General features: G+C 41.4%; 3 protein-coding genes across 3 annotated transcripts in view; 1 reads left to right on the top strand and 2 right to left on the bottom strand.

Annotated features, from left to right (window-relative positions):
* The window catches only part of LOC141434195 (uncharacterized), a 73,212-nt gene that overhangs the window by 45,807 nt on the left and 15,265 nt on the right, over nucleotides 1-12,140 (bottom strand). The gene's annotated exons all lie outside the window — the stretch shown is intronic.
* On the bottom strand, nucleotides 914-4,183 carry LOC141434437 (uncharacterized). The gene is made up of 3 exons (XM_074096857.1): nucleotides 3,927-4,183; nucleotides 3,450-3,560; nucleotides 914-1,140 (listed from the first exon to the last, which is right to left on the bottom strand). Exons 2-3 carry the CDS (start codon nucleotides 3,544-3,546, stop codon nucleotides 914-916), a joined length of 324 nt encoding a protein of 107 aa, XP_073952958.1. The 5' UTR covers nucleotides 3,547-3,560; nucleotides 3,927-4,183.
* On the top strand, nucleotides 4,667-5,357 carry LOC141434436 (nuclear protein localization protein 4 homolog). Its single transcript, XM_074096856.1, has 2 exons — nucleotides 4,667-4,751; nucleotides 5,088-5,357. Exons 1-2 carry the CDS (start codon nucleotides 4,731-4,733, stop codon nucleotides 5,355-5,357), a joined length of 291 nt encoding a protein of 96 aa, XP_073952957.1. The 5' UTR covers nucleotides 4,667-4,730.

Genomic DNA, 12,140 nt, shown 5'->3' with positions numbered 1-12,140 from the left:
CTTCCACCATCGATATGTATGTACCTACTAAATCTTTGCTTCGTTATACTTTTTTTAATACTTTCAAACAAATGGATGTGAAATTGAGAGGACATAAGAATAATTTAAAACCAACGGCCAGTTTCCATCAGGTGCGTGCATAAGTAAGTACTACTTTAGAATGCCTCGCTACGCTCAAGATTCTACTCTAGAATCTCCGCTCAGGATTCAAAATACCACCCTCGCCATAAAAATATCATTTTCATTTCTCATGCTCGTAAAGTTCGTGTTTATGCTTTATCTAGGGACATAAAATGACTTTTTTATGCTCTAGTGCATAAAATAAAATCTTCCTCTAATAGCAACTCAAGACCAAAGTAATCAGGTGTCAACAGCCACAAAAAAAAAGTTTCTTTATATTTTTTAATTTATATAAAACTAAAAACAATCAATATCATAATTAAATCAGTAAAATAAAAATAATGGAATATTATAATAATGCATAAAAAATAAAAGGTACATAAAAGTGAATCATTGTTTCCACTGTTGCTATTTCATTTCCTCGCCATCGAAGTTAAAAGCAGAGTGTAACACTCGAGCATTAACCTATTTTCCCTCGACGTGTCTATCCACCCTCGCCGACCGGCTCGGGTGGCATATGAAACGTCTCGGTAAACGCCCGTTTTATGCTTGTTATAACCTCTATTTGCTAAAATCAATTGTTTGTTCGGCTCTAAGGCCGCAGCCACGAAGTCAACGGGCAGCAGCGCGGCGAGCGTGTTCTCTGTTCATTGCGTGTGCTGCCAGGTAGCCACGTGCAGCGAGTGTTTCGGCCGCGAAACGAACACGGAACACGTTCGCCGCGCCGCCACCCGACTTCGTGCCCGCGGCCTTACGCACTCTGAATCACAATCGCTTTCATCGCTTCTTTCTATCAAACCGTACAACCGGACAAGGGGTAGTAGTGTAGAAAGAGACGGTGAATGCGGCCGCGCTTTAGGCTGTAGGTGCAGCCTCTGGACTGGACAAAGTGTTGTGTTGTGGGTGGTGGTGGTGGTGGTGGTACTACGATGGGCGCGCAGGCGACGCCGCCGCCGCCGTAGTAGTACTCCCCCCGAAACACCACCAGCGACGTGTGCCACACGCCCTCCACCTGCCGCCCTGGGGGACACCAAACGGCGCGCGTTACTTGCGATTGCATAAAGAAAACCGCATTCAAATCGGTCCACCCGTTTAAGAGCTACGGTGCCACAGACAGACATACAGACACACAGACACACACAGCGGTCAAATTTATAACACCCCTCTTTTTGCGTTGGGGGATAAAAAATATGTTACCACGGCCTTATTACGCCGAAATAAGAGTCTGTGGTACAGTTGAACAAATTGAATCATGACCCTGGGTGGAACCTTGTGCTACTAATGTCATGTTGACATCTCACACTTTTGTCAAAGAAATCAGAGTTTCAATTTCAATTGAATGTCACACCCTGCATCATGTCATGATTCAATTTATTTGACTTTACATATTTCTAAAACTTTAAATAAGTACATATTTTTACACTTGACTGTACCTACATTATTGAGTAGGCATTAACACTATTTGACAAGCATTAAATTTCATTATTACCTTAGATTTTAATATGAACAGATTTTAATATTTTTAATAAGAATGTTGAGAGACTCATTTATTTATGCGTATAATGTGTTGAGTATTCAACCAGCTCTGCCAAGGCTTCAGAAGTTGCAGTCATGCCGCAGATTACTGAAGTAGGAAGCACTTGTAAAATTATGCCTCGCTTTGATACTCTTAATCACAAGAAAGTATTTCCCAACAAAAGTATCCAAGTTTTGACTACTGTGATGTGATCTAAACCTTCGCGATTTACGAATTCTGTCAGTTAAAAAATTCAAAATGTTTAAATAAGAAACAATTAGAATGAAATTCGTCTGAAAACACGCGACTTATACAAGGTATCTTCAGCTGGTGACATAGGGTTAGTTTCTTATTATTTACTTGTATTATTTTAAAAGGATTAGTGTGCGTGCAGAGGAATAAGTAAACTAGAGGCAGCCCGCGCCCGCGCCCGCGCCGGCGCCGCGGTATTCTCGCCGCGTAAATTTACCTAGGATTATGTTATGTTATGTTATGATTATTCATTCTGTGGTTTTTTTTTAACACTACAATACTCTCACCTCGAGGCCATTATGATGACGAGGTGAGAGTGCTATGTATAGGTGGGTAAGTAGTCCAACAAAACAGTCCTTGAAACCAATCGGCAGCCGGGAAATGGGACGCTGCGCGACAACCGCTCGACAACCGCTCGACATTTTACGAAACTTACAAACTTTAATAATGCATGCCCGGTAGTTCGTGTTCGACGCGATTTATCAAGGCATGCATTTATAGGTCGTAAATTAACTGAACCTAATCTAACATGCTTAACATTATGTCAGCCTATGGAAGACTGGCAATTTGGGCTTGTGCAAGACATGTTTAATTTTTTTGGTGTAAGGCTAAACACAGACTGCACAAGCTTATTTAGAGAATGTGGTGATTCTAGTAGACTACCTCTCATATGCACTATTCTGAATTGTTTTAATAGTCTTACTGGTTGTGTCTCTGCTGGCCAGTCAGAAAGTTCTAGATCTGGCATATGGTCACTGGACTTTGTGGGCTTTAATCCATGAGCCACCATGGAACCAGTTCACAATAAATGTCATAATGACATTGTATTAATTAACAAGGATAATCGTAATGACTTTTTCTTTGAAAAGGTTTCATGTTGTCACAGCAGCACATGTAGATGAGATCATAAGTTTGGTGCTTAAAATGATCTGAACACTCTCTTATTACCTTTGTAGTAGAGTTGTGTCTAGATCATTTCAGGCAACATAACCGCTCATCATCTTCTGCTGCTGACTGTACTGACTTGTACAATCAAGTTGTCATCAATGATGTTCAATTGTGATCATTATAGTGAAATTTTAGTTACCTGCACTACTTTCTCACGTGCAGATTTATTTTATAAAACATAGCCTTTCTCCAGTTATTCTGTATTTTGTTTTTAGTTGCAAACTTTAAAATTAGTTACACCTTATTATTACAATATGTACAGTCGAGTTCATAAACTTGTGAGCAAACTTTTGATCAAAAATATCTGAACACGCTTCTATGCAAGAGTAAATATCTGATGCTTTAAGAATCATTTTGATCAACATTCACCAACATCCTGATGCATTTCTTTTAAGTATAAAATATACCTTACCCCTATCCCTTTTACCCTACCCTTACCCTCTACCCTTCTACCTTGTCTGCAAGTAATCTACACATACCAACAACATAGACATGGCTATTGCTGCCACATCAAAAAAGAAATTAGTAATCAATATACTTAATAAGTTATAGCACTAAAAACTAAAAATCATAACAACAATTAAATCATAACAAGTGCCAGTTGGCGAGTTACCCATGATGGCAGGGGAGAGTATTGCGGCCAGACCCTGCGTCAGGTCGTAGATGTACAGGTCCACGGGCTCGCCCTCGCACTCGCCCTCAGCCGACATCGCAGTGCCCGGAGCTGCTTGACACAAAATACTAACTTAACAAAAAATCAAACTTTGTATTATAGTTCTGAGTTGACTTGAAACTATGGTTTTCAGTTAAATATTGTAACAGGTTTTCCGCGAGCGTGAGCGTCGGCGGGCGGCGTGGGGCGGGCAGCGCGGGCCGCGGGCGGCTTCAGACTACGCGAACTACACACTTGTGAGATTTCGTCCCCAAAATATAATAGTATTAATACGCAGCTGCTGGACTACACACGCCGCTCTCCTCCGGGAACGTAGTTATACGCGCTGGAAATCAGCTAACATGGCATGATGTAATGCGGAAAAAATTACGAAACTTGCTTTGAGATTTAATTACTCTTATACTTCATTTGGTTTACCTTTTGTTTCTATGGCAATTTGCCCTTTTTTTATAAAGCGAGGTCAACGGTTAAGATTTAGTTCAGTTATTTATTTCAAATATTTGGAATAAATAACTCTAATCAACTGTAAATATTTCGGTAGTGATGCGGTAGTGTTTGTGTTTTTATTTCTACGATGAGTAAACTTTTTTTTTATCTACAATGACATTAGCAAAATTGAAGTTAATAAACGTCAAATGTCAAAGTTACATTTAGCTTAGCTAGCACACACACTACTGCACTGATGCTGAATGATGAATGCGCCCACTTCCCATCATTATTTTAATCAAACGCTTATTTCATTTCTCAAAGCAAACGTATTGAATTCTCATAGCTTTGAAATACTTATATCAAAAACTATTTTAAATTGAGTTTATCATTAGTAAATTATTATAACATAACAACATTGAAATGTGTTTTGATTTTGATCTGCCACAGTTGAACACGAATCTAGTGTTTTGAACGCACCTTTTTGCGGATTGGAACGGTGAGTATGCTCTTTGAAAAGCTATTCCGAAACCTTCTTCAAGCAAATTTAGGTTCAGGACCATTTATTCTTGTCCAATTTAAATAAAACAATTAATATAAAAAATAGCACAAATAACTACGTAGTTTTAAGTTAATTAAGTATTTTTTTGTTAATTTTGGTTCAATAGCCTGTTATGGTAAAAAAGGGATTATTGTACGTCTCTAAAAGTGAAACATTATGAACGACTGGAAAAAAAGTGAAATGACAGAAGTATGCGATTACTAGTGTGTATGTGTACTAATGTGTAGAACAAAATGTCAGGTTCAAAGAAAATGGTAATATTTGTTTGTTATTAATCGTATTTTAGTTTTCTTCACAACGGCTAATCGTTCCCTAACAACTGGCGAACACTTTCGTCCCCGTCCAGATCCTTAACGGAGCCGTGCGGCTATATTCCACCTGACTTTTGCACTTAAACTTTTGTGTAATTTCCAGTCTTCTGCGATGTTTCCACCGTCGTAACCCACAACATAGCTATTCAATTCAGAATCAAGATTTTAGCTTTGTTCATCATCGCCGACGGCTCGAAACCGTCGTCGCGCGGTCTAGAGCTAGGGATGACGGTGCAGTTTGAAGGTGCGATGTTGAACTTTGAGGACGGCGATTTGCAGATGCTGCGAGTGCAGTCCGCGGAGGGCACGCAGCGCGTGGAGGCGAGCGGCTCGGAGTCGACGGCGGCGCTGTACGAACGCGTGCACGAGGCGCTGCGCCTGCGCTCGTTCGCGTTCGCGCTGCACCGCGACCGCGCGCGCCGCGAGGAGCTCGCCTCCAGCAAGTCGCGCCGTCTGCAGGACCTCGGCCTGCAGCACGGAGACATGCTCTACCTCAGCCCGTCAACGGAGCTGTTCTGTTTGAATCACAAGCTGAAGCACAGGTACTGAATCCTGAGGCTTTACTGTCTAACACTAAGATACCTTGGAATCACAATCGTTTTCACCATTTCTTTCTACCGCATGGTATGAGATATGGATAGAAAGAGATGGTGAATGCTATCACGAGTTTGGGGACAGACGACTTATGGTCTCTGATCAAAGATGATTCAATGTGGACCATTTATTACACACCATTTACACGGGTGACATCTATTTGGCATACTTATATTGTCCAAACTTTTTACGCATAACAGGTTTCGTTTAATTTATTTATGACAAATCTTAAACTTGCGTATATTGCTGAAAAATGGTTTACCCGAATTTTATTTTAGCATAATATTTATTAATTTTACTATGCATAATCTTGTTTAGCATATTTGTAATTCAGCCGAATTTTGATAGGCCGAAATCCTTCCAAACTATGTCCGAAAATAAATTACCTAATTTACTATTGATGACTAGAAAAATAAGTTATTAAGGTTAGAATTTGTAAAATTGTAATTAATATTTGATACTTGGATTGCGAAACAGTAAAAGGGGGCGGGCTGGCAAAGCTGTTAAATACATATGAATATTTGCTTTCCAGACATAAAATTGGTTGGTAACAATATTCAAAGTTACATTAAGGGGCTGTTTGAATTGAATAGTCGAGATTGACAGAAGTGCCGTGCAGTGAGTCTGTTCAATTTTTAGGTTATATTCCCACTAAAATAATAATCCTTGTAAATTAACCATCTGGTGGTGGATTAATTAATCTATAATATTTATCTAACTTAATAACCCATCTGACCGGTTGGCCAAGAGCCAAAACCATGGAGGGGAACGAGGAGCCCCCGGATCCGGGCGGTGGTAGTTTCACGAACACGATGGAGTTTGACACGCTGAACAATGCACGAAAGCGCAGTCTTAGTTCTTTGGAACTATCATCGCCCGATAGGGCCGAACCTAAAGGTAAAAAGGTGATGCAGGGAACGGACATCGACAACGCATCCATAGCAGGCATTTATAAACACCCTGACTTAGACGCGGAATCCCGCAAATACAACAGTGAAGATAGTGGCCCATTTATTGTTCACATCTCCCGAGACGCGGATTCTAGCAACTCGGGCATTTCACTGCAACCTATTAAGGTTGGTCTTGCCTTTGCCAGAGATAACGTCCAAAACATCAAAAAAGATGGTATCAAGTCCGTAGGTAGAAACCGTGTCTCGGTTGAGTTTAAGACCGCTGCGGATGCCAACAATATCTTAGAGAATCCCTGCTTATCACGTCACAAATACAAAGCAAATATTCCATCGTACAATGTTTCTCGAATGGGATTGATTCGTGGTGTACCAGTCGACTGGTCAATGGAAGAATTTGTTGACGCTACTGACCTCATAGACGGACCAGGTAAAATTCTTAAAGCCCGGCGCCTTCAGCGCAAGGTAACCAATGAGGGAGGTCCTCCATCATGGGTTCCAACGCAAACCGTTGTAGTGACCTTCGAAGGTCAAAAGCTTCCTCAGAAAATCTTTGCGTTTTATACATCGTTGAAGGTCGAAGTGTACGTGCTCCCAACAATTCAATGCCGGAAATGTCTGAGGTTTGGTCATATTCAGGCCCAATGCCGCTCTGATGCCCGATGCTTCAAGTGTGCACAAAACACCCTGGTGAAGGATGCAACATCGCTGCTGAGCATGTAACCTGTTTATACTGCTCAGGCAATCATTATGCGACAGACCAACGTTGCCCTGAATATTGTAGGCAAAAATCTATCAAACTGGCAATGTCGGAACACAGCATCTCTTACCAGGAAGCGTCCTCTCGTTTTCCGGCTGTACGTCGTCCTTACGCCGACGTGGCCAAGATTATGTTCGAGCCCAACTCTCCCTCATGGCAGTCTCCCTCGCCTGTTCGCCCTCCCCTTCCTCCCCAATCGCCTCCCTCAGCTTCATACCGTAAGACGATCATCCGTAAATCTAGAGCAAGGTCCCCTCTGTCTCCAGGCTATGACCGGCAAGCCCATAGAGATATTATCTCGACCCCACAATCCCAACTCCCCAATGGCTACGCCCTATCGTCACGGCGGATGCCAGTTGAGACCCCCAATGATGACCTTATGGAATTACTATTCAAACTTCTCACGAATATAATCGCCAAATGGAGCGATTGTTTACCGCCCGACGTTGCCCCATTAATGGTTTCACTTGCTGAGCGATTATCCTTCTCCAATGGCCCCCCAGGCCAATTTTCTTCAATGGAATAGTCGTAGTATCATCCCTAAAAAACCAGAACTAATCAATCTCATCAACGAGCACTTCGTTTCAGTGGCGGCCATTTCGGAGACATGGCTGAGACCGGGTTCCCAGTTTAGGATCCCGGGCTTCTCATGCCTTCGGGAGGACCGCGGTGATGGACGTGCTGGTTGTGCGTTATTGATTAAAAGAGGTTACACTTTCTCCCAAATCCCTCTCCCTCCTCATTCCCATGATATTAACGCTGTTGCGGCCAATGTCATGGGAATTAATTGCGTATCAATTTATATCCCACACCCAAATATCAACTTAATACCCGACCTTTCTACAATCTTGTTCTCGATCCCACCTCCTCTCCTCATTATGGGTGATTTTAATAGTCATAACACCTCCTGGGGTTCATCACATTCTGACATATTTTCTTCCTTCCTTCTGGACCTGTTTGATGACATTAATGTCGTAATCATCAACGACGGCTCTCCCACTCATCGGGTATATCCCGGACAAAACCCCAACTCTGTTCTGGATTTGTCTGCTAGCTCTCCCAATCTTTCGTGTTCGCTATCCTATCAGGTTCTGAGTCAGTCATTCGGAAGTGATCACTTCCCTATAATTATTTCCCAGCCATCCTCTGTTCTTCCCTCACCCGTCCCCCAACCCCTCCTTCAATATAGGTTGGATAAAGCGGACTGGCCAAGCTACTCTCATTATATTGAAAATAAATTAAAAGAGCTAGATCCCAACCTATCAAATCCCTTAGATTTATACCTCTACTTCCAATCGATTCTACTAGAAGCAGCAGATAAGTACATCCCTAAGAAAAAAATACGTAGTAGCAAAATCCCTTCACCTCCCTGGTGGGATGCAGAATGCACGGCGGCGATCAAAGCAAGAGACAACGCGGAACGTAAGTTTAATGAGTCTGGTCTTTCCGATGATTTTGTTGCCTATCAAAAAATTTCTGCCCGTACTAAACGTCTCCTAAATAAAGCAAAAAAGAAAGGATGGAAGGGATTTTGCGAAAGCCTCAACCCTAGAACCCCGCCATCGCTGGTATGGAAAAATATTAAAAGATTTCGGGGCTCTTTCCATCCTGTTTGTTCAGCCTCTCCTAACCCTCCTTCCTGGTTGGCAGAGTTTGCGGACAAATTGGCTCCTTCATCAGTTCCAGAGAAATCCTGTATCGACCCTTCCCTTCCCCCTGCGGAACTAGGTCCTCTCGACAATCCCTTCACATTCACTGAACTTGAGTTGGCTTTAGATGGACTACGTAACAGTTCCCCCGGAGAAGATGGCATTCCCTATCTTTTTATCCGGAAACTTAATCGCTTCTCAAAGGAACATCTACTAAAACTGTACAATTTGTTTTTCGTGACTGGTGAAATCCCACAGGAATGGACGAGCCAAATTATTATCCCATTCCTTAAACCAGGGAAGGACCCTCAGGTAGCTAGCTCTTATCGCCCAATTGCTTTGTCTGCATCAATTGGTAAAATCTTCGAACATCTTATTAAGAATAGGTTGGAATGGTTCGTAGAAAAGGAAAAATTACTCGCAAACTCTCAGTTCGGATTCCGTAAAGGAAAAAGTACAATGGACAACTTATCGATTCTGACCTCAGACATTAGATTGGCCTTCTCCAAAAAACAACATCTCGTTGGGTGCTTCTTGGACATCTCTGCCGCATACGACAATGTTCTTCTTCCAGTACTCAGAGCAAAAATGCTTCAGCTGAGTATTCCTGCGAGGATAGTTCACTTTGTTTGTAAGTTGTTCATAGGACGTACCATAAAAATTCGATCTGGCAATAGTTTCCTCCCTCCTCGTACCCTATGGCAGGGACTCCCTCAAGGTTCGGTGCTCTCCCCTCTTCTTTATAATATATATACGTATGATATTGAACAATCTGTCTCCCCCTTCTGTAGTATACTTCAGTATGCTGATGACTTGGTGCTGTATACCAGTTCTCAGTCAACAGATGCTGCTCCTTCTAAACTCAATGAAGCGCTCAGTTATCTCAAGATCTGGCTAGATGATCATGGTCTGACTTTATCACCATCTAAAAGCTGCATAGTAACTTTCACACGTAGCAGATCCATTCCTATCATGGATATCCGGTATGATGATGAGGTCATCCCCTGTTTGGACGCTGTGAAATTCCTCGGAGTCTTCCTGGATTCTAAGATGACTGGCGTTCCGCATTTGGAGTATGTAACCAGCAAATGCGAAAGGGTATTAATGTTCTTCGGGCTCTCTCTGGGGTTTGGTGGGGCGCTCACCCATACTGCCAAAAGCTCGTGTACAATGCAGTGATCCGCAGTCAGTTTGACTATGGCTCGCTCGTGATTGAACCCTGTAATAAAAATGCTCTTAAAAAGTTGGACCTGATTCAAGCCAAATGTCTGCGTATCACTCTAGGTGCAATGAAATCCTCACCAAAAATCGCTATGCAGGTTGAATGCTTGGATCCTCCCCTCTCCCTCCGCAGGCAATACTTGGCAGACCGTTTCATCTTTAAGGCGTGTTCTATCTCCAATCATCCTCTTCTTCCTCGTCTGGAGGAGCTTTCCCAAGAAGTATCTGAAAACACGTATTGGTCAAATAAGGAAAAACCGAAGTACATTGTCTCATATTCCAAGTTGAAAAATCTTCCGTCCCCTATATATACGACCAACACCAATCCTATTTTTGAGGTCAACTATGAGTCCTTAACCTACATCCCCAATGTTATCCTTGATTTTGGCATTGACAAGGATAGCCCAGCGGCCAATATTAAATTTAATAAAAAATTACAAGAATGGGAGGACTGGCTACCCATTTTCACAGATGCTTCTAAGTTAGACCCCAATGGTAGTGTAGGATCAGCTGTATGGATTCCCAAATACCAAATTGTTTTGACTCAGAAAGGACCATCTCAATCATCGGTTTTCACTGGGGAATCCATTGCTATCTTAGAGGCTATAAGATTTTCGAATTCGCATAACATCTCAAAAGCTTTAATTTTTTCCGATTCCAAAAGCTGCCTGCAAGCAATTGTCGGTAACCATTTTAAAATGAAAACAAAGTTTCCAATTATATTAAAAATTAAAGAGTCTCTATACCGATGCAAACAACAGGGACTAGAAGTTACGCTTGCATGGATTCCAGGTCACTGCGGCATAATAGGTAATGAAAGAGCGGACACATGGGCAAAAGATGCCATTGAAATCGGTTCCAGGATTATAACATCATTTTACCATCAGACCTAATGATGTCCGTTCAGAATGACTTGAGGAATTCCTGGCAGACTATGTGGGACTCCTCCAGACTCCAGAAAGGTCGACACTATGGGAACATCCAACCGTTAATCCCCCGAAAGCCTTGGTTTTACCGTTTCCGCTCAGCTAATAAATGGGTCACTTCTACCATTTGCCGACTCCGTTTAGGTCATGTCTGTACTCCGGTGTTCTTGTCTAAAATCAGGGTTCGGGACAACTCTTTGTGTGAATGTGGTCTCGACGAGGGTTCTTTAGATCACATTTTTTTCAGTTGCGGTAGACTCACTTACTCTCTATATGACGCGCTGCCTAAGGATGTTCCGCGACCTATTAACTTTCTGACTCTTCTTGCTCTACTTGATTCTTCCTTGATAAAAATCTTAATCAAATTTATTCAGTGCCACAACATTAAGTTGTAGTATCTGCAGCATGCTATTATTATATTATTTTTTGTTTCCTTTTCAACTCTTCCTTTTATGCTAGCATGCTTAAAACTCTTCCAATACCCTGATGATTAAAAAAAAAAAAAATGTAATTGTCTTTGTGGTCTTTGTGCCGTCCATAACATATGTTATTTGTTTAGGTCTCCTGTCTGTTCCTTCCCCAAGATCAAAATTTCAAAAACCGAACATTCTCCTCACGTGTGTAATGTCTCTACGCCGACACTGGCAAAATACGTCTTGCTATCACGGCAAGAGTGAAAGCCATTAAAGAAAAAAAAAAAAAAAAAAAAAAAAAAAAAAAGGGGCTTGTTTTTCACCATCCATTGCCATCTCCGTCTATTCAAACAAAACAAAATAGAGACGGCAATCACATTTAACCGGTCCAATTAACACTAATCAATGGATGGTGAAACAGCCCTAAATTATGCGAACAGTAACTAATTTAAGCTAAGTAATTTTCTGCCTGAACAATATTCGAATTCAACCAAATTATGAGTAAAGGCCCATTCGGCTTACATTGGTTATGTTGTAAGAGAATTCTGCAATAAAACTGTTTTATGCCGTAACAGTTTTGGCAATAAATACTATGTGGTTGTAAAAAAGATTATGCAAAATAGAAAGTTTATGGCATTAAAAAAAAAATATGCGTAAAACAAGTGGGAACCCATTTACACCACTGCGCTGTGGCATTTGTGCATTAAAAAAAGCAAGCAAGCATGGCATCAGCAAATTGATATTACAGTCAAAGTTGCAAAGATATTGACACGGGTAATAGTTGCAAAAATATGATAACACCACAACCTTAATGTTAAAAACATGCATTAAAGTTGTGTATATTTATTTTGTTAACTTTGG

This window comes from Choristoneura fumiferana, chromosome 13 (genome assembly GCF_025370935.1).
Source record: "Choristoneura fumiferana chromosome 13, NRCan_CFum_1, whole genome shotgun sequence".
Taxonomy (NCBI): domain Eukaryota; kingdom Metazoa; phylum Arthropoda; class Insecta; order Lepidoptera; family Tortricidae; genus Choristoneura; species Choristoneura fumiferana.
The sequence above is the reverse complement of the archived record's forward strand: the minus strand, read 5'-3'. Positions and strand labels throughout refer to the sequence as shown.